Source organism: Pygoscelis adeliae, unplaced genomic scaffold, assembly GCF_000699105.1.
Source record: "Pygoscelis adeliae isolate BGI_AS28 unplaced genomic scaffold, ASM69910v1 Scaffold485, whole genome shotgun sequence".
NCBI lineage: Eukaryota > Metazoa > Chordata > Aves > Sphenisciformes > Spheniscidae > Pygoscelis > Pygoscelis adeliae.
The window spans coordinates 584,281-606,835 of NW_008824803.1; the positions used below are offsets into that span (position 1 = coordinate 584,281).

General features: G+C 46.8%; 1 protein-coding gene across 1 annotated transcript in view; it reads right to left on the reverse strand.

Annotated features, from left to right (window-relative positions):
- Positions 1–1,173: 1,173 nt before the first annotated feature.
- VPS8 (vacuolar protein sorting 8 homolog (S. cerevisiae)) overlaps positions 1,174–22,555 on the reverse strand; it is an 88,933-nt gene continuing 67,551 nt past the window's right edge. The window contains exons 41-45 of the mRNA XM_009324006.1: positions 16,598–16,678; positions 15,020–15,189; positions 14,181–14,349; positions 2,680–2,760; positions 1,174–1,959 (exon numbers count right to left, since the gene is read on the reverse strand). Of these exons, the coding sequence (XP_009322281.1) occupies positions 1,810–1,959; positions 2,680–2,760; positions 14,181–14,349; positions 15,020–15,189; positions 16,598–16,678 (651 nt within the window). The 3' untranslated portion in view covers positions 1,174–1,809. The remainder of the gene's footprint in view (positions 1,960–2,679; positions 2,761–14,180; positions 14,350–15,019; positions 15,190–16,597; positions 16,679–22,555) is intronic.

Sequence of the window (22,555 nt, forward strand, 5' to 3'; positions counted from 1 at the left end):
TATATTTCCTCTTTAATAAAATACTAAACAACTGAAGTTCTGCTTGTCCTAACTAACTGTGTATTTTCCATACTACAGTGAAACATTCTGATATTTCCAGCAAAGGAAAGGCTTCAGATGGCAGCACCTGAAAAATACACCCAGTGCTAGGCAGAGTAATGTAATAACCAGGTGGAGTGCACCAGGCCCAGCCCCACCTGGGTTTGGGCACCTGGTAAGTACTGGGGCTGGTGGGCAACCTCACAGCCCAGTTCTACACTCGCCTGTAAAAGAAGAGCTGCCCCAGTCAGGGGAGAAGACAGCGGGGAAAAGAGCTGCAAGCCCAGGCTGATGTCTGGGAGAGTTCAGCGGGCTGTAGCCCCTTGACTTACCTCTGACCAGGTTCACAGGTGGCTGCAGCCTGGAAACATCAGTCTGGGGCACCATTTTGTAGTTCTTAATGCCAGTGGGAAGGTGGTGAGCACACTGGGCATGCCAGGCCCCTGGGCGCATGGTGCTGGCACTGCTCCCCAGCCAGGTGGGCTCTGCACCACAGCTGGCACTTTCACGTTCCTTGGAGGCAGCAGCGCTGCCCCATATTCCTGTGTGTGGAGAGCAACACCCACCTGGTGCTGTATTCTTCCTGGGGGCGGCTGGGACCCTGAAGGTATGGTACCCCAAAACATGCAAGTGCTAGTGACAAAATGAACAGGGGGAAGAGGTGAGATAATGATCACCAGACCAATAACACACATTGCTAGGGCAGGATCTGGAGTGCATTTCACAAGCCAGAGGTGACAGTATAGAAACACCACTGCTATTAGGTTGCAGCTGTGTGAGTAGAGTGATAAAGGTGCCGCTGGGAAGGGACACTGCCCAGTTTGGTATTGCAAGACAGTGAGTTGAGCTCAGTCGTGACAAACCTCTCTGACCATCAGTGCCCATCACACCGATCCTCTCCCCAAGAGCCTGCAGCACCTTTTTACACAGACACTCCCCCCCGCACCCCCAACATAGGTACCACAAGGCGAGAGGGGAGATTTGTGCTTCACCCGCAGTGACAAGATGCATCTTCCTCTACCAGAGTTCAGTGGCAATTGTACTAACAAAATGGCAGCCAGCAGCACTGCCAGACCAGCAGCCCTCTTACCCACTCCCCGTGTGCACAGCTCACGCAGGAAAGTTCAACCAAGGGCCTTTTTAATGGAAGTTTGTAGGAACACACCGTGCACAGGTTAGTTTGCTCACACATGTATCATTTTCTGCATTCTTCAGCCTTTTCCAGGTTTGCCTGTTCTGCGTCCTCAGACACCACGGCTGCTGCCGTGAGACAGTGGGCCAGGCCTTGGCAAAATGACTGCTTTTACTAGTACTACAATTAAAACTCAGGTATGGTACCCATCCACAGAAACAACACACCACTGTGAAACACAGGCTCTGGGCACAGGACAGGCCACACTCCTCCAGTGGAGTGGAGCTGACTCGGTTATTTGGCAAAGTTACCACTGCTGCCGTGAGCCTCCGGGTCAGTGCAGGTAGCCCAGTGCCGTGCGGTGCGTCGGCACGCTTGGTTTTGCCCCCAGAGTTCACAGCTTCCAGCCCAGCTGCCCCATGGCTGCCTCGGTTTAGTGAGAGGCGGCAGCAGAGGTGGGAGATCGCCCGCTGCTACAAACCCACAGCGCCCAGCGAGACTCAGCACAGCACAGAGGGTTCTGGGAAAGGTGGCGGAGCAGGGGAAAGTCTAGTGTTGTGATGGAAAGGCTTCCTTCCCAGCACCAAGACCTGAAACCAACCGTGGCCTTGCCACAGCCGGGGCTGGAGGCAGGAGTGCTAGTCTTCAGCCAGCGGAGGGGGGGCCAGGTGGAGCTGGAAGTTCTCGTTCTGGAAGACACTGCTGGTGGCCGGGTCACCGTGGGAAACGCTGAGCAGCCCGTGCTTTTCACCGCCATGGCCGCGAGACAGTTCTGTCAGGAGAGCTAGCTGCAAGACAAAACCCAGACAGATCACTGTCTGGCAGACCGCCTAGAAGCAGTTGTGCAAGGTGCAGAAAGACAAAGTGCTCATGGGGGCTCACCTTTTTTCCTGCAGCAATTAGAAAAACCTTAACGCATGTAAAGAAAAGGGTATATATGGTATGTAGTGACCCTACAGAGCTCAGTGCAGGACAACAGTCCTGAACTAAACAACTTTCCAGGTGTCTTTAGGTTGTTTTAAAGTTACATAATTGAAAAACAATCCCAGAAAGAGCTGCAAGTGCCAACAACTGCAGCCAAAACAGGCAGAAGGCACAAGGAAAATGCAAGGGACAGAGGGAGCTGCGCTCTCCTTGGGACAACACGGAAGGCAGTTGGCGGGAGCCTTCCGTGCGATCGCGGGAGCCACACAGTGTCTGGAGGGGAGGTTATTTGCAAATCTAAAAAGAATCTGAGAAACCTCACGCCATGGACACTTTTCAGGCCCAGCCCCAAAGCCAGAGGCATTTCCATGGTTTCACTGCCAGTGAATTCCCCAGCTCTGTCAGAGGCAGCGTGGCTGCCTTGTGATGTGAAACAGCCAGCTTTACGCACAGTAAATTGCCAGCACTAAACGAAACCCAAGAGGCAAGCCAAAGCCTACGCTGCCAGTGCTAATATCTGGCTTGACAACATGCAAAATACCCTTCACCAATTTAAAACCGAAAGGAAAACAGGTGATACGTACTCTGGAGGTTCCTCGGTTGAGTCGGCAGAGTTGGTCAAAAGCTTGGATTTGCTGAGGATCCAACAGAGACTCTGAACTTGTCTGATAAAGAGAGCGAGAAGGTTACAGAAACAACACGCAACAAGATGTCAAGTTCACATACACAGAAATTCATCCCTGCTCCTGTCCTTGGGCCTGGAGCAGCCAGTCCACAGCCTGTTCGGGGGGCTTTTTTTAGCCATCTTGCCTCTGGCTTGAGGCCACCGTGTGCACCTTCGTTTTGGAAAAAAGAATCCTATTGTTGCACAAAGGACAGAGATACCTTTACATCCACAATGACTTATTGTTGGGGTCTGTAGCTGATGGCAGACAAACAGTACTAAGTTACCTTTGGGGGAAGGAGAAAAAAAAAAGTAAAAGGACAGGCAGAAAAAGAGAGAAAGAAAAGGGATGGGAAAACTTCCCCGCAGCCAGCTGGGAAGAGAAGTCACGGGTCTCTGCGGACAAGCAGCCTCTCCTGGGCTCTTTCCCAGGCAGCAGCAGCTCCCCCCAGTCCTTTCTCGTCATCTCCTGATAGTCTCCCCAGGCCGCGCTCAGCCTCCCTACTGGGTCTCGACACAGTGCAGACTGCAGCATGCTGTGACCGGGCGCAGATTGTGCGTGGCTATTATGGGGAATGATTACTGTGCCAATCACTATTATCTACTAATGGTATCTCTCCTAAGGTCCATTTTTTCCCCTAGTAGGATGTTGCAGACTAAAAGCTAGGAAATGAGGGGTGAAAAGGGGTGGGGGGAGGCAAGGCGACTCACACATCGGTGGCAGCCACATCCCCCGAGAAACAGGACACAACGGACTTCACAGTACTGCCCAGCAGTATCAGCATTTGCAGGGTACAAGCAGTTGGGTACAAGGGTAAGTGTCACCCCAGCAGTGCCAGGGCAGTTAGAGTTGCAGGTGAGAGCAAACAGAATTGCAAATAGAAGGACCACAGCCTGCAACAAGAGCATTAACACAAGGAGGGCTGCATACATACTCAAACTGCTTTAAAAGGCATCATTTACATATCCCAGGGAGAGATGACAGAGCATCACAGATCCCTGTAAGTTTGTTCCATTTTATCACATCACAATGTTTCTATTTTGAATGTTTCTGCTCATATTCCAAAGCAAAAGCATCATCAAGAAACTACAACAGGAGCCAGGGAGAACAGCCTCCCTCATGAGCAGCAATCTGGCATCTGTTTTCTCTGGGGATCTATTTTTAAGGGAACATTCAATGTTCATTCTCAAATATTTTCCCCAAAATACATTTCCCAAGGGCTATTAACCCAAAATGCTACAGTCCTACCAGTGGGTGCTGACTGAAGTTGCATTTACTTTAAACTCTCTTTGGCAATGGATCAAGCCGAACATGAAGAACTAGTACCGCTGCCTTCAAGGAGTGCAATCAGCTGGAACTAAGGCTGAACTCCTGGCCCCACAAAGGCAGAGGGGGCTTCGCGGTTCCTTTCGAGTCAGGCAGGGTCAACCAGGAGTTGGGACCGTTCCCGGTCAGGCACAAGTGTGCTCCTCTCTGCACTTACAGGCTCCTACCACCAGCGAGGCCCTTCTCCCCGGGCAGGCATTCTCCTTTGGGGCTGCAGCACATCCGCTGCAACACCAGCTTGTTTTGTACTTCTCATGCTTTATAGTGTGTTTAAAGAGCATGTTCAAAAGCTCTGTGAAGATGACTCCCAGCCTGATTTGGGGAAATAAGCACGTGCTACAGCAACATGGTGCTGTGCAGGGCACAGCACGCTGGCTCCCAAGCTTCTCTGGAAGAGCTCTCACCATCAGCCCTTCACAAGAGCCAGCAAGACTTGGCAAACACCCTAGAGAGCACAGTCGGATAATTATCCTGAGCCTGCAATTATCCTAAGCCTGGGGTACACAGCCATCCAGGTTTAAGGTACAGCTTGGGGCTGCTGCTGCCCGGGGGGAGGGGGGCTGCAGTCTGCATTACAGCTCTGTCTCACGGCCCCGGAGAAGCGCCCTATGTCCCAGGCAGAGCTAAGGGCCTCTTGGACACAGCTCCTTCTGAGCAGCCCTGCCCACAGTGGATGACGAGCTGCGGTCTACAACGCGTAAGGTCTGGGGGCAGAGAGAAAAAACATCTTTCCAGAGATCACACTGTCTTAGCCTTTGACTCAATTTTTAATCACTGCCCAAGGAAAAAGGGAAACCCTGCTGGCAACTGTGCAATGAAAATCAACTAACGTGAGCTGCCTTGAAAGGAAGTTACTGTGGACAAAACCCGGAGCACAAACTCTGCGTATGCCACTACACAGAGCACCAGCACCAGCACCAGCCTTGGCTTCCCCAGGCAACACAACGCTCCCTACCAGCAGCAGCCCACCACTCTGCACTGGCAGGGCCTTCTGCTCCACCTGAGAGCCATGTTGTCCCCAGACCTCAGCAAAACTCTTGATCTGGGAATGCTTTACCCAGACCCTTGGGTTTGTCTTCTCATGCACCTTTACCTGTCCCTCTCTTCTGGCAGCTCCTCCATCACATGCTCCCCTTCCTACTCAGCTCTGAGCAAAGCACAGCCAGGGCAGAATCTGGCCACGCAGTCCTTCATCATGTGAATGTCCCAGAGATGGCTCAGAGCTGACGAGCCCAGGAGTGCTCTGGGGGAAGATGCACTGAACCCACCACGGGTTTCCTGAAGCCTGAATCGTTCCATTACTCTCCTGAAGCCAAGTGCATCTTGCCTTTGAGACGTTCATCAGACAGTCTGAGAAGAGAGGAATGTCCCGAGTGCAGATCGCTTATGCGGGAAGCATGTGCTCAAACTCACTTCTTCCCCCTCCAAGATATTCTTTATATTGTAAATAACTATTTGCTAATCACCAATCAAAGAGCCAAATGTCCATATTCCCTGCACACATGGCATAGGCTTTGAACCAGAGAGCCTATGACAGTGAGGGTCACGTATCTGCAGCTGGCAGGTTGTACAGGCGCTTCCAAGGGACATGCAGGTCATTCTCACTTGGGAAAAAACAACACAAAGCAAGGAAAAACTGCCCTCCACAGCTGCTGTGGCCACAGGCATTCAAGGACAAGGAAAACGCAATATAATTGGCCTCCCCTCTTCTGCTATCTTTCTACCATGTGTATGTAACTATCAATTCGACTGTTCTCCAGGCTGATGAGCTGAAATATTGCAGGCAATTCTTTCTGTTGTCATGGAAACAACTGCTGTCAGGCCTTTTCCTTTTTTAACCGTGTCACTAAAGGCATGTTTTCATTCAAGAGCTACAGGGAGGCTCTCAGAGTCCAGCATCAGCACTCAGGCGTTAGTGGAATCCACTCTGCTCACTCACTCACCCCACAACACAGCTTCTGCCTCCAGTGCTACTGCAGGGCCAGCCAGCTCGTTATTGTCTAGATCAGTACAAAGTGGTTCGGTACCTCCGAGCCATTTCCAGCCAAATCCTTATGCCCCTTCAAAAGGGCCTCAGACTAGACGCAGAACCCAAGAGATGCAATTTATCCCCTTGAAGATCTGGGCCAGCAAGCAGAAGAGAGGTTCCTTTTTGTTTTGCAGTTCTCATAGATCCCACCACTATAATGCTAATCTCTGTTGCACATTTTGCTTGCACATATTCCACCCCCCTCTGGTAGTCACCACACAGCCCTCCTAAGCCTGCAATTATCTTTAATTTAACAGCTACAAAATCCATCATCAGCTAGTGCCTAAGCAAAGCAGATCATACAGCAGTTGTAAGCAGAGGCACCGTTAATAGTCACACCGAGAGATCCATCTAAGTGCTGCCTCTCAGAGCCGCACCTTCCACAAAAGATATTGCTACATCAGTCAGAGCATCAGAGCACCGCATTACCCCAGGGGCCTGCTCTGTAACACAGGGCAGATGCAGCCAGAAGTCATGGGGAAGGTTTTGGGATTCCTAGGAACAAAAGCAACACCCACCTCCCTTGTTTACAGAGCCAAATCCACAGGCAATGGACACCAAGTCCACCTTCTGCCATTCCTCCCCTGCAGCTGGACACTTACTTCACTGTGGCTCAAGAAGCCTTACAAAAAGGTACCCAAATTCAGTTATTTAATGACAGCAGAGCCAGTTAGTGTAAAACTAAGTAAATCTACTTCTCTTCCGCAGGATAAGGACCTGCTGTTTTCATGGTACTCCCAGGAACCTGGAACAATTGACCAAAAAGAGAGCAAGGCAGGCAGCTGCTCTGACCTAAAGTCACTAGAATGACACTAACATTACAAAATTTTTAATGAACTTCAGAAAACCTCAGGACATCCCTCGTAGAACAAAAGCGTGCTGCTGCAGACCTCTGCAGAGCTACTGCAGAGTAATGCACCACTGCTGTGGGACAGACGCAGACCAGCTGAACACTGAGGAGGTGGAAACGGAGTCTTGCAAGTCACTCTGGGCAATGCAGCAAGTGGGCAAACCTTTGCTGGGAGGAAGTCCCAGAGCCACTGTAGCTGCACTACGGCAGCAGAACATCCTGCTTCAAGACCAGCCTCCGACCAGCCTCCACAGTGTTTCACCACTTACCTCTGCTAGCGCACCCAGGAGCGAAACCCCTGGCAGCAGGCCAGGCCCTGCCTGCTCCTGTTTGGATGCAGTGGCAGCCGGTACCACTGGGGCTGGCAGCGGCAGGCAAACCAGGACCTGCTGTCTGCAAGTAAACAGCAGGACTGACTCACCAAAGCCCATCACAGAGCAGCCTTCCCTCAGCACTGCTACAGCAGAAGCAATCTGTCACGCAGGTCTGCGCTACAGCTCTGTCCTCTGATCTCTTCAGGAGCAGAATGGGAAAGGCAGATGTCTCTTTTTTCCAGTTGAACTTAGCTGAACTTAAGGAGCAAACCTCCCACTCAAGGCAAGGGAGAGGACAGGCTTATTTGTGCTCTAATAGACTCACTGCTGCTGCAACGTGAGATACTGCAGTGACTGAGGAGAGAGGAGGAAGGAGAACTGCCGCTATTAAATATCTAAAAACTCATTGGCATACCTCCATTCTCCCTCTGCTAGCTGGTCTGTTTAGCAGCTCATGCTTACACCAGGCACTGTTGGAATATTCCCTTGGACTTCCTCTGATGCCTTCAGCCAAAGGAGCAATAACGTTGTTCAGGATTAATTAGATAAACACAAAAAACACATATCCTCACTGGACTCTATGGCCCAGCAGATATTTATCTATAACGTAGCAGGCTTCGAGGGAAGCATGGCAGCACATGGATTAAACTTTATATAAAGATGATGCACAACAGGCCTGTGCTCAGGCTGATCTCAATTCAGTGCCTGAACTCAAGAGGACAGAAGCGCCATGCATGAAGGCAAATAATTCATTTTCTAAACATGAGCTAAGAGGCTGTTAAACAGCATCCCCCAAGAGCCAACCACAGAAGGCTCAAGAGGTGCAGTGTTCTCTCAATGGCAGGAGTCTGGGGAGAGAAAGGGAAGGTAAAGACATGTAGAAGAAGGAAGAAGTCCTACTTGGTGTAAGAAGGATTAGTGACCCCTCCCTGCCAGAGGCTTATTGATAACATGACCCCAAACCTTACAGAAAACTCAAGTGGACACCTCTGCTATCTGTCCCCTTCATAGCTCCTGACACCTGACATCTGCCACCTGCATTTCTGAAAGCCGCCCTCCAGAACAGCCAGTGATGCCCTCGGCTACAGCAAACACCAGTGAACCAGCCATAATTCCTTCTCATACCCTCCCATCTGGGGACCACAGACTGAACCAAAACCTCAGCTTCTATTTATTTTGCTCCCCTCCTTCAGAGGAACATCAGAAGAAAGGAGTCATCTGCACCCTTCTTAACCCTTTGGTCTTTTGCTTATTTCTCGGCTTGGAACGAGTACAAACCACAGAGGAGAGCAGCAACCGCGCCCTCCAGCAGCAGCAGCAAGCACAGCACCACAGGCAGAGGTTACTGGCAGTGCAGCGCACTGACTCTCCAGCCTGCGCTGGGTCTGGAAAAGCAGCCTCTCCTAGCAGATTGAAAGTCACATGCTTTCTTTCCTGCCTGTGCTCCAAGACAGATCTGCGAAGACAGACTGAAAGCTCGCAATTTCACAGCGAAGATGTATGTAACGAGCTGCGCTGGTTCCTTGGCGAACAGATATATGACTGTCAAGCACTGTGCTAAACTACACATAACTACTGGCAACAGGGACTGACGCAGTTTGTGGGAATATCAACAGGTTGCAACAGTCCAGCATCTGTCACTGTATTTAAATGAGTCTGTTCTACAAATCCTCCTAGATATGAAATGTTTTATTAAAAGGGAGGAGATTTTCATCAAACCGTAAGAATAGTTTCTTTGAAATTGAGATGTGAAGTAAAGCAAAGATTACCCACTGAAGTTCTGCCATCTTTTCTCTTAACCAGGACACACCACTTCCCCAGGTGGTCCTAGGAACACAGACCAGTCTCACTGGTCTTCGCTTTAGGCAGTCTGAAAGTCAGCTGTCTCTGCTTTGTTAGCCTCTCACAGGTCCTAGAGTGCAAGACTTTTCCTCTGCAGAGTAATTGTTTGGATTACAATTGCAGGCAGTAAGAGGAAACTTCTGCCAGGCTACAGATTCCTATATATGAAGGCCAGGGGAAACACTTACAATTCAGTCTGATTTCTCAAATAAAACCCCAACAGAATAAATTAACCTATGAAAAGTCCAAGAAAATAGTCAATTTTTATTTAAAAACTGCTGAAGGATAATTATGTTTTTGAAATGAGTGGTTTTAAATTTGTATTTTATTTTCAATTTTAGCTTTGGTGCCAGTCCTCTTCTAGCTGCTAGTTAAGACTCCCACACTGGGTTTTCTTCTAGCTGAATCACTTTTGTTTCCAATATATTACAAGAAATCTTAAAACACAGATGTTCTGCTGATGAGAAGCCAATGGTACAAAGTGTCTCCAGTTCCTTCCTTACATGGATTTCCTACGCATTGTTGAAGAAGTTAAGGAATCTACCACCAAACCCAACTCCAAAGCTAAAGGACTGGGCATTTTCTCAGTTAATATGTACATGGGAATATTCTCTACAGAGGAGAATGCACAATCTTGTAACTGTATAAAATGCTAATTATCTGCTTGGTGTCTTTTGGGGGGGAAAAATCACGCCTGGATATTTTCAGTTATAAAGCCCTTGGAAAATGTTGATATTGCTGGGAGTCAAGCTAATAACCGATGGTCACCATTACACTGAGAACAGTAAAATTGGCTCTGTCTACTGATTGACGGAGGTCATGTAACGTTTGTCTAGCTCTAAAATAAGTATTGGTGAAAAAAAATGTCCTAAACCTTTGTTCTTACCCAATAGAAAGCACACAGACATGCCGCAGAGGGACATTTAACATCTCAGTTAAGTGATACAGTACGGTACCAACACTTCACAGGTGGAAGTCGGTCAAGAAGCTCCGAGTTGGATGGAAGGCTGTGTTGCAAAGAGGGATGCTGGTGGCAAGCTGCAGAACAGAGCTCAAAGGTAGAGTCTGACAAACTAGATTAACCACGGATCACATTCGTTGTCTGTCCTGGTGTGACTTGACAGGATTAAACTCCTGAATAAAACACATCTGCCATCTGGACAGCTCTAACAACGGTGCCCTTAGAACTCGGGTGCATTCTCAAACATGGAATAACCAGAGCTTGTCAGCTTAGGGTTTCATGGTGTTTTCTGCAGAGCTTATGGCCCAAGAGTCAAGACTGTGTTCCTCTCCCCGATCCCTAGTACACAGGCTGGCAGAATAAATGGAAAACACAAACTAGCTCACTGTAACAAGGCAAATTAGTTTTGGAGATCAATGACTAAGATATCAGGACTGTTTCATTTACGTATTTAGGTAGAAGCCCAGCTACTGTGCTTTCACCTAATATGCCTCAGTTAACTTCAAACACCACAATGCAAAAAAGCATTGCAAGTTTTAAACCGGATTAAAAAACCACCACAAACACACAAGCTTTCATTTCTTTTAACACTCATTTATGGTATGATATAAGGTAAGGAGGATAGGAAAGATGATCAGTTTAGACACAGAAGATTACCCTCGGGAAGACAGCAAGGTTTAGGGGATAACACAGAAAGCACAAATTTTTGGTAGCAAAACCGGAGGAAAAGCCCCTTTGCCCTTCTCTCACTATTCCCTTTCACTAGGGCAGAATGCCTCAAACCCTCATCACAGCAAGGCTCCATTTAAATAAGTGCTATCACCAGATTCAATAACGGTTCAGTGCTGGCTTGTGGCATCTCTCCACCTCCCCCAACTTCAAGGCAATTGCTACAGAAGTCATGCATGCAAAGCAGGGACAGAGAAAACACTGTCTGTTGGGCTGTCATTTCACATATAAATCTCAACAACATTGCAAAATTCAAACTGACAGTCTTTGTTTCAACAGAGCAGAATTGGTACTATGAAATGCACTCCAGATGCTCAGTGGCATTTCTCAGTATGAATGTATTCCTAACTCAAGGCTTGCTAAGAAAATAAATACCTAAACTGAAGATTTCACTATGGAAAAAAAACCACATTAGATTTTGCCAAGAGATGGACTGAGCTTTCAGGGTCTTCAATGTGGTTGCAAAGAAATACCCTCCCCACAGATCTATACACAATGTCCCAGAAGCTTCGGAGCTGGCTCTCCAGAGTCGAGGGAAGGCAGGGCCGGAAGCACAGCTGTGTTAGCATAAACTCCCTCTGGGATTTCCTGTTCGTTGTTTGCAGAAACACCATCTGTGGAAGCAAGAGCAGCTTGACCAACACAAACCTCTGGGTCTGCCCGGTGTCAGCGGAGTTGAGAGGGAACGCAGAGAAGCCCTTCACCAGAGAATTGCAGCACCAAGAGGCTGAACAAACCTTGTGACAAACAGAAATAAATACCTTCTGCCCCTGGGATGGCACCAGAGACCAGTGACCACTGCTATGTTGGACCCAGGCTGAGAATGACCCTTGGGAACACAACAATGTGGCGCAGGGTGGGGGGGAGCCCTGCAAGTCTCCCCTTTCCTTCAGTCCCTTTGCTTGCCTGCACCTCCTCTCCAGCATCGTGCATCATCCACCAGGCTACTGTAGAAGACGCACCTTTCAAACAGACCTCAGTTCTGCAGAGACCAGCGTCACGTCAAAACAAGCATGGGGAGCTTAGCTGTTTTCATGCTTAATTCTCTGCTTAAATTTACTTGAGGCTGCACAAGACCAAACCCTGCCATACCGGCATACACCAGCCTCCCTCCAGCAAGCGCTTCTGTACTCCAGGTAACGCTCCTCGCCCTTCTGCTTTTGGCTCCAGTGGAGCCAGGCAATACGCACATCCATCTTCTCCACTTTGCATTCTCAGCACTTCCCCCAGAAGAAAAAGTCTGTTCTGTAACTCAGACTACTGCCTGGCCAGATGAATCATTACCTCACAGGGTTAATTAACACTACTGAGCGGCAATTGTTACGCAAACAAACTTCCTGGAGAAGCTAGAGATTTTACAGTCTTTTGCCAAGTCTAAATATATTCAGCTTTTTAAAGATCTGACTGTGCAACGGTTTAATCACATGCAAGTACAACAGTTAAATATTATAATTTAAATATATGAGGAACATCACAAACTTGGAGAGGATCTGGGACATCAGGAGGAGGAGGTGGGGGGGCTTGAAGCAGTGCTCGGGCTCTGATGAGCCAGAGCCAAGCTCTGCTGGGCCGTCTGTGTGCGGAGCAGGAAGCGATGGGCTTCTCTGCCAAGAGCACATGACAGACAGCAGGGAAGCATCCAGCACTCTCAGATGGTCTGGCACGGACATTTTCTAGCTAGCGCTAGATGGTCCGTGCTGTAACCCCTTTTCTTCCCCATCCAGTCTCTCCACATCTCCCTTTAAGCCCTGAGTCCCAGCCAGCCCCTCACTTTTACAGACGGATCAGTTAAATAAAGGGAAGCATCTTCTCCTCCCTGCCCCGATCATTCCCATGTCATCTGGAGCATTTTCTGCTTCATTCTGCTACGGGGTATGTCCAGACTGGTATTAAAGGGGAGACACAGGGGTTCTCTGACTGACTAGCCCATGAGAAATCCAGTGATAACCAAGTTATAAGGCACTGGTATAAAATGTCAGGCACTTTAATGATTAATGTGGTTTTAGTACTTAATTTTGCCTTTAGCTTTTAAAGTTAAACCTGATCTGTGACACCCATTTGCACACAAGCCTTTGGAGCAGAAGTGTAGAGGGTAAAATATGGGACTGCTGAATCTGCCTAACTTTAGAGCCAGTATCCATATTTCACTGTAGCAGGACGGTACACAAAATGACGAGCATTTGTAAGCAGACTGTTTGGACCACAGTCGATTTACAATCTCCTGGGAAAGCTTTTCTTTCTGTCACCATCTAAGAAACTAACACAATTTGACTGCAAAGATTGCATTGTGCTCCATACATTCCTCAGAGATTACTTTTCCCCCAAGTCTCCCTTTAAGCAGGAAGCTTCTTTTTTTGTTAATACAGAAGCTGATGGAAGTTGACTAATGCTGTTAGCTATCTTTTGATCGGAATTGATTTGGCAGAAATTGAAATAATCTTCTAGAAGAAAACTAAAGTACTACTATAAAAACTTACTCCAAGATTGAATTACTTTGGTTTCAGAAGTGGAAAAACGTTGCTTTGCATGCATCTGTGCGGTGACAAATGCACAAAGTACCTTGAGGCATCTAGGAACAAACCCTCATCAGTGACCGCCTTCGCTGGAACACGGGGCAGCAGAGTTCAGCTCCCCACGGTGCAATATCCCTAAAAGACATCCCAACAAGCTACCTGCCATTTTTGCTTACAATCTACAGTACCATGCCAGGGAAAAGACAGAAGCATGCATATTGAGACTGGACTTCTGTTTGAATTAGGGATGATGAAACTTCTTGCACACAAATACTGACAATAAATACAAACTAATTATCTGTTCTCTCACCCAAATCCAGCTGCATCGGTCTTGTTTACACGCAAGATTCTTAAAACATTGTGCAAGCACTTAGCGAGTCAAATCAATTCCAGATCTTTTACCCAGAGCCAGGTTATCTGTTAGGAAGGTAGAACGGAAGCTCCACGATCCAGCCACAAGGAACATGCCAGCTTTTAATACAAGTTTTATATAAAACACACCTAAAAATAGTTTGAAAGGAACTGTCCCCAGTGGCCCATCCCAGGCTCTCACAAACAAGACAAAGCGGTGGATGCATCTAGCGGGCAATCAGCTGCAAGCATCCAGCTTCCCCTCACGCTGGCTAGCAGTTCCCAGACCTTCTGAATGAACACATTTCCATTACTTCCACAGCTCTGTATACCCACGCCAAAACAAAATGACATTCATAAACATGACTAGTTAGCTGCTGATACTGTTTGACAGTTACTGATCATGGGCTTGTCTGGAAGCAAAGACAGACACGAGAACAAAGTGATGAAGTCTATAAGCACTGCTCAAAGTTTACTTGAAGAGAAACCGCCTCACAAACCTTACCTGTGCCAAGGATTCTCCACTTCCTTTTTTTAGCTCTGAGAAGTTCTCGCTCAGTTTTCCTCCCTTGTTACTTGAGTTGCATTTATAGCACATCCACCTCATCAGGCCTTTGGTTACTGTCCCACACTCTTTACTCAGCAGACACAGCGAATGGTACAAGTGGCCACAGCTGTAAAGGGAAGAGAACTCTGCTAGGTGCTCGAAAGCAGGGTAACGCAGCCTGACAGCTCTCTACTTTGGAGGGGAAATCGCTGGTCAATGGAAAACAAGGCTGCTTATCTGTAAATACAGATCAGCAGTGTACACACTTCCTTCATACCTCCACACCCTCCTGTAGTATTTCTACTTGCAAAAATAACAATAGATGCCCATTTGCTAATACAGCTACCGATCATAATACTAAGGTAATAATGATCGTCTTATTTTACAGCCACCTGCTCACAGACAGGAATATCAGAGATGCCAACAGAGTACGTAGTCAGGGCTGCAGTAGACCTGAGATGTACAAATACAGGCAAATGAACCCAGGGTACTGCAGTTGCACAAGCTGCATTGCTGGGAGAGATGACAGACAAACTGACAGCTTACTGAACAGCTTTCACAGAATTGTAAGGCAATTCTTTCCAGCCGAGAGAGCTGGCTGCATGCAAAGAAGGCTGGCTCTGATGGGTTTAATTAGCCAGCCCTTTTACCATGCAGGGGAGCAGGGACACATGCTCACAGGAATACATTACGATTACTTGTGCAAGTCAAAGACCAGTAGCTTTTTTTTTTTTTGCTTTTTTTTCCTTTTGAAACTACTAACATGATCACAGCTGTGACCCTACCCTTAACTTTACCTGAAAACAATTATTTCATCAGCAGTTTCTTGCCTTCTTTTGTATTGCTGTAGACAAATGCAGCAGTAATCCTGCTTTGGGGTAAGCCCTCTAGTGACAGAAGCTCTTAGGTTACACAGGGACCAGTGGAGATCATGGTTTAAAAGATTTGTAGTTGTCTCTAGAAGGGTCTGTGTGGAAGACAATATACAAAATAACTAGGTCATTTTGTCATCTCCAGACTGCAGAAACTCCATACTGATCAATTCTTCGTAACAAGCAGCTTAGCAGACTACTAAAAGCAAAACCAACCCAACAAAATTGCTTCCCTTTATATGTTTTCTAGCCACTGCCCTCAAAATACTTACCGTTTCATCACATGTTAATGCAGGCAATACCTTTTCACTCTTAAATAGATAAGTCCTTTATTGATTTTTGTCAAAGAAAGAGCATAAAAAGAGACATGGTAGGCTCATTTTGTCATCTTCCATACCAGGCTCCCGTTTTTTTCCTCTCTACCTGGTAAGCTACTGCTTACATCCCCCATTTTAGGAGAAATGTGCTGATAAAAATCAAAGCCCAAATGCACTATCGCAATTAAAATATGAAAAGCACACTGAACTTCTCATCTGCTAGTTCTTCCCAACTGAGATTTCCATTTCTGAAGAGCCAAAAGCAAAATACTCTTAGTTTTTAGCGGTCAGTGCTTCTTTCAGCAACAACAGGTATCAGGCATAGGTGCTCTGGTCCATGATCTATCAAAGCTCTGTAGCAGAAACTCACAAAAGGCTGCAGAGGTTGCACCAGTGGTTCACATCTGGCCTAGCCCAGATGTGACATCCAGCCTGTACCAGACAACTGCCAGGCAATGACAGAGGACCTGTGGTGCTCAGAGCAGACCTTTACCAAGAACCCGAACAGAGATAATGGCTCTTTATGTTCAGGCCTCTACAGTAAAGCTATTTTCCATTTTATTTTTAAATTGGATGCTGCTGCATGGAGGCCTGAGCAGTAGCTAGGGTGGTAGTGCCATATGGTAGGCAGAACAAGGGAGGGTGAGTTTGGAGGAAGACTACGCATTCTGTTTTGGGGGAAATGAGTTTTAGAAAACTGTTGAAGTTTGGAGACTGCCTGGGATTTGAGACTGGACAGAGAAAGGCAGGAGTGAGATAAGGTGAAATCTCATCAGGTGACAAAGGAACCGCAGCATTACCATTGGGAAGTGGCAAAACGGCCTAATCAAAAAGGCAGTTATTTAAAACCACGTAAAAAGACAAAACATACTGGTTTTGCGCCTCTGAATCCCTAACTGCAGGAAGAGCTGGAGAAAAAGCAGATGTTATCCTTCCAGTACATTTAACATAAAACTGATCTACAGAGGTGTTCACATCACCAGGTACCTGCCAGTCCCTTCACTTGCAATGTCTGTGAGCAATACAAACTCATTCCCCTTTCCCCAATCACACAAATATAAATCACTTGCATGTCCATTTACTTTGCCCTGCAGGGAGAAATGACAAATGACAGAGTAGTAGCCTAGATAGCTAAAAGTAATCCCCGTATACAGCAGTGGACAGAAGAGAAATGCATGCAACTTACTTGTTCATAGTTAAAAGTGTCCAGCATTCCCAGGACAAGTCCTTGAATTTCTCCAAGTTTCCCTTTTCCATAAACTGGATCCTGTATGAAGAAATGAAAAGCTGCAGCTGAATCACAGGATATGACCATTCTGGCTTGTTTTTTAATCTTTTTTTTTCCTCCAGATTGGCATTGCAAATGGAAGTTATGACTCCAGATTTAGAGACGCTGTACATGCACAAGGACAGCAGAATAATCCTATGTATTGATGGGAAAATTGGTAATTAGCAAAACTGAGTAGATGACAACATCAATACTAATTACCGTGCTTGGGTCAAAAGACTTTAAATGTGACCTTGGAAATTTCATTCGCGAGTTGCAAGAGCTGACGGGAGAATGCATTTGAGGAATACTGAAGAAAACAGCAGAAAACACCCTGCAGTGACACAGGAGGAATCGACTCTGTCCGTGCTGCCGCTTGGCACCGACTGCTACAGGTGTCTGCTGGTCAGCGAGCTCCAGGGCTGCCTGCAGGGCTCCAGGCCCCACGCTGCCAGTGTGCTTTTGCCCAGGTCAGAGGGTAATTCACTCCTCAGTCTCTGTGCATCCACAGGTCACCCCCAAGCTCATTCAACACCCCCTCAGCTGCAGGCTGAAAGCGCACAGATCCAGTGGGCTGTGCAGCTGCACAGCAGTATGCAGGAATCCTGGGCAATCCTGTGGAATGTGCGGGAATCCTGAGCAATCCTGGTCTCGCATCCTAGATGACAGAACATCATCTAGGGAACAGGGACCTGGGGCTCTTCTGTTGCTGCAGGGATGATTTCCACGTGCCCTGAGCAGCTTTACTTCTGTGTCCCAGCAGCACAAGTGAAGGGTTGTGGCACAAGTCATTGCCCTGGTGCATCTCAACCACCTTCCTTAGGCCTGCTCCAAACCAAACACCCCCCTCTCCTCCACAGCCTCCCTGGCACCCTCTGAAGCATTGCTCAGTGCAGGACAGGAACCCTGGTCTAAGATGCACCTCCCTGTTCTGGGGTGAGCTTAGCAAGGAGCCCTTTGAGAGCTGTTCTCCGTGACAGTGTACAGCCTCTCGAACAGGCAGAGATGGGCAAAGCAGTGGAAGAGGGGAGAGACTTCTACAATGCCCTTCCCTCCTGCCAGGCCCTGTTGCACAACAATGGAACAGGCTCGTGCTTATGGGCACACTGGACCATGCCAGGAAATACCTCTGCCCAACAACCAGCATGGTGAGAGTTTGCTGACAGCTCCTAGTGGCCACAAGCACTAGCAGCCACCAGCGCTAGCGTCTCCTGGGCAGAACTGACCCTGAAAGATCTCTCCATGCAATTGCAGAGGTGCCCTGTCCCCTACCAACATGTAACATGGCACCACTTCCAACATGCACATGCCAGGAACACAACTTCCTCCTACATGTCTGCAGCAGCAGCAGCAGCAAGATCAGACTAGAATGCAACAGTGATATTTTGCTAAAGAAGGTGCCCTGCAAGATGTTGGCTAACCAGCTGGGATCCAGTCAGTCTTTATGTCTTTAACATGAATGGGAAGCAAGGAAGAGGAGTCAGGTTAGTAGCAGGAACCACTACTGGCTACTGCAGCGGTGTGATCCACACCGTGCAGCCCAGCATCATTCTATCCCTGTGGCCTGGACAGTCTGACCTGCAAAAGAGCAAGGCTGTGCCCTCCCCACCCCAAACTAGTACCAATGAGGCACACACATGCCTATAATCAGAACAAGTCTATTCCGCTCCGCATCAAAAGAGGATCAGGGGAAATCGTCTTTGTGTAACACACAAATCCCCGAGGCTGACAGAGAGTCATTGAATCGGACCTGGAAAAAAGCATTTTGCCCTGCTTGGAGGCAGTGGAAGGATACTGGGGGAAGCCTGCTGGAAGCTGAGAGAAGCTGACTGGTGGAATGGACAAGACATTGGCAAAAACAGATAGCCTGGCAAGATGTGAAAAGGAAACTAACCTAGAAAGTAGAAAAATTATGGAGACACAGTGGAAACAGGAACAGAAGAAGCTGGATGAACAAGCTCTGGATGAGATGAGTAAGAAAAGGAGTAGGAGCAAGGCTGATTCCATGCTGGGACTGAGAGCGAGAGAGAGAAAGGAGAAAAAAGAGTGAAAAAGCAAGTTGACAAAGATGACTAAAGTAGCATGGAAGTTACACTGCAAGATACCCAGAGATATTACCAAAACAGTTATAGAAAGCAAGTCAGCCAATTTTTGAACAACAGTCTTCAGAGGAAATGTGACAGGCAGAAACACCAACATTCAAGCCTAAATAAAACCAGCAGTGAGTAATAGCACTTGAGTCAAAACCAGCTGTAGATTTGGAATATACAGAAGAGCTCAACATGCTGCAGAGGCTACTTTTTTGCTAGGTGAACAGCACAGCCTCAGACAACACTAAGTTTTCTTTCTGCATGCGTAATTTAAAAGCAACAGCATAGAAAGTACACTACACTGAGTCACCATATGAATTATAGAGAGCAACAGGGAACTCAGGACTTCCAACGCAGCATGTACATGATCCATAACATAGAGCAAGTTATTTTTGTATCCACCAGATACTCACTTTTCTAAAGCACTCAAGTACGTGGCCAAGGAAACCCAAACAGGTAACTCAAACTGGACAGATGCAACCATTTACATATAGCAACTCAAACTTCCCAAGCTGCAATTAGAGACTTTCAAAGCAACTTGTTTCTTATCTGCATAGAGAGAGAGGAATAAGAAGAGCTATGAAGAAGAGAGAAGAATAAAATAGCCACCTACAGCTTTGCAGAGGAGGAACATGAGTCTGAGGGCCAACTTTCAGTTGCTCATTTTTTCTCAGGTCACACTCGATGATGTCTAAAAAAATGGCAGGTAGGAAGAGAACTGACTTTTCTCCAAAGAGGAGCCATGTGGTCTAGCAAACCTTATCCCAAGCCTGGTAGTCAAGTGCAAGCAGTGAAGTTCATGCATATGTCCTACCAGCAGCCATTGAAGACAGTGCTTTACAGGCCTGGGTTGCAGCTGTCTACCTGCCTTAAGCATGAAATCCAGAGCTGTAATTTCACTTTTCCAGCAAGTTATAATGCTTTCTTCCAATTTGCTGGTTTCAGCCCCCACAAAATTTACAGTCACAAGACCCTTGTGGGATCAATTTTATGGAGGAATATGTTTCATTAATTCCACCTTATAAAATTTGTCTCAGTCTGGAATGTATGCATGCTCCAAATACACTATACCGGACGGCACATTAGTAACAGTCAGTTGCACCAAGTCAGGAACAGATCACAGCTACTGTTTCCAGGCTGGTATTTCCCTGGGGACATGGCAACGCTCAGCATGGTAAGCCAAAGCCAAACTCACTGCCCAGTGCCGCTACCAACAAACAGATCAGGAAAAGCTGGCAGGTATCCAGATGCAAGCCAGAGATGCTCATGCAGCCTTTCAGCCAGTTCTGTCTCCTCCATTTCCAATTTCTTCCCAGCTCCAGGAAACAGCACTTTCTTTGCTAACAGCACTCACAGAACTGTGCTAATAAATGCACTATGAATTCAGAAAACGGATTCACTTGCGGCTTGTCCCATCTGCAAGGGGACAGAGCAACTATTGGTACATAAAACTAATCCCAGCGTTGACCTTCAGGACTGGAAAGAGAAACACAGGCAGAGCCCTAAGCAGGGATGGAAAAAATTCCAGCAAAGGCTTTCTGGATCTTTCTGCTTCCATTCTGGAACATCTTTTAGAGATTCCTTCCTTCCTCACTTTGGGGTTCCTACAGGTAGATTTTAAATTTCTGGCTTCTCCAGTTCTCCATTTTGTAGGATGCATCAGCTGCATCTGCTTACAAAACATGCATGAAGGATTACAGCTCTGTAAGGGAATTAAGACTCAACCTTTCAGCCCTCTTCAGACAGCATTCACATCCTTAATGACATGGAATTTTTCTTAATGCTCAACAGGATTCCTCTAGTACCTCTCTCAATACAGTTATTTCCAACTTCCTATTTATTATTAACTTTACAATATTATTAAAGATGAGCAAGAACATAAATATATCAATCGTTACTTCATATGACTTCAATTATATAAAGTTCAATCAATATGCTGTAATAGGCAGATGCCAGGAGCCTACCTATTTTCTGTGAAAGCTGTGGAGTCTGGTCATAGCCCTTTGCAAGGCGCCCTTTAGCAAAGCATTTTGGTTGCAAAGTTAACATTTGCATAAGGTATAATCTGTAAGCAGTTAAGCCCAGAAGAGGAAGAAAAATAGTCCACTAAAATTGGAATACTGTAATTCCTTTTCAGAAAAGGCAAGATAATCTACCTCAGTTTATTGATGTCATCCACCTTACAAAAAATCCCCCAGTTAATTCCTGGGCAGCTGTTCTACCTTCCAGACCTGCAACTCCAGTGCATCTATGCTCTACCACCAAGACTTGACCTCTGTTGGAACAGCTTTTGAGGGCATTTGCAGACAAGCACTGCTTATAATTCTGGGTTTCACAGAAATATTTTGAGGGCTTGAAAAAGGCTGTATGTTTTCCAGGGCCCAGAAGAACTAGTTTAAGAATTTACTTATGTCACAGTTAAAGTGACACGTCAGTAACGTTTTGAACAAGGCCCTACGTACTGCTCAGAGCAGTATGGTTCAGAAGAACTAGTTTAAGAATTTACTTATGTCACAGTTAAAGTGACACGTCAGTAACGTTCAACCTTTAATGATTCTATGATTCTATGATTCTATGGTTTGGCACCAGGATTTAGCATTTTACATGGCTTCAAAGAGCAACAACACGGCTTTGCAAAAGGAATACCCACCCAGGGCTAACAAAACAGAGATCTTTCTAGCTGAGAAAGCTGTTGAGACAGAGTGTTCTGGGGAAACACCATGTATGCATGCCATGTTGCGATTCTTCCCTGCAGGGCACTTAAATGGCATTCCCAGATAATCCAAGGAAGCAGATGACAGGTCACACTACTCAGGAAGGCAAAAAATCCAGTGCTCCCTGCTGTCTAACACAGGGAGAGTTTTCTTTCCTGATCCCAAACATGACAAGGGTTCAGAACCCCTGAACATTTGAGCTGGGCACTCAAAGACATGGCCACACAGTAAGACATAGTCATCACCATTCCAAACATCATCTTGCCAGCTGAATTCAAAGCAACATTCTTCCAAGGGCCAAGCTGTGCACCAAAAAAAACCCCAAAGAAAAAACCTCCCACAGGCATCCAGTGCAAGCCCTGAAGCAATAGTTTAATACAACACAGCTACAAACATACAAGCAAAAGTGACCTAGGGCAATGTAATCCCAGAAATCAAGGTTGGTGTGAACGCAGTGTGAATGGAAATGTGTGGTTTTAAGCACAAGAATAAAGGGTTACATGAATGGTCTGTCTTGGTAACAAAGGACACTGTTCCCAGCTGCAAAGCTGAGGAGGGTGTCAAGCACTGAAGGCAGCACACTGATAAGAGCCCAGCACAGACAAGTTAGCAATGGAAGACCCGATCTCCTAACATGAGGAGGATGACAAGTTTGCAGAATATCACGCACCATTTTTCTGTTAGCTCAACAGGAGAACAGACTACAGACATGTATTTCAAACCTAGGTTCCAAACAAGGGAAAACAAAATGTGCAGCAACCTGGCCTATGATTTATGGAAGCTTAAGTGAGATTCAGAGGCAAAAATCCACCTTGTAACAGCCAGCAACTTCTAAAGGACATAACTAAGCTGTCATCATCAATCAGAGGAACCCCAGAGATGCAGTAAGGGGCTGACACCCTCTCTACTGCCCACAAATGATCCAGGTAAGATCTCTCACTCCCATACATCTTAGGTGTTTGCAAACACGTGAGTACGAGTGAGTGAATGAAATCTATAAAAGAATGAGTGTTAAGAGACAAAGTCAGCTTATTTAGAGATCCTGTAAATAAATACCACCTTCCCTTCCATAG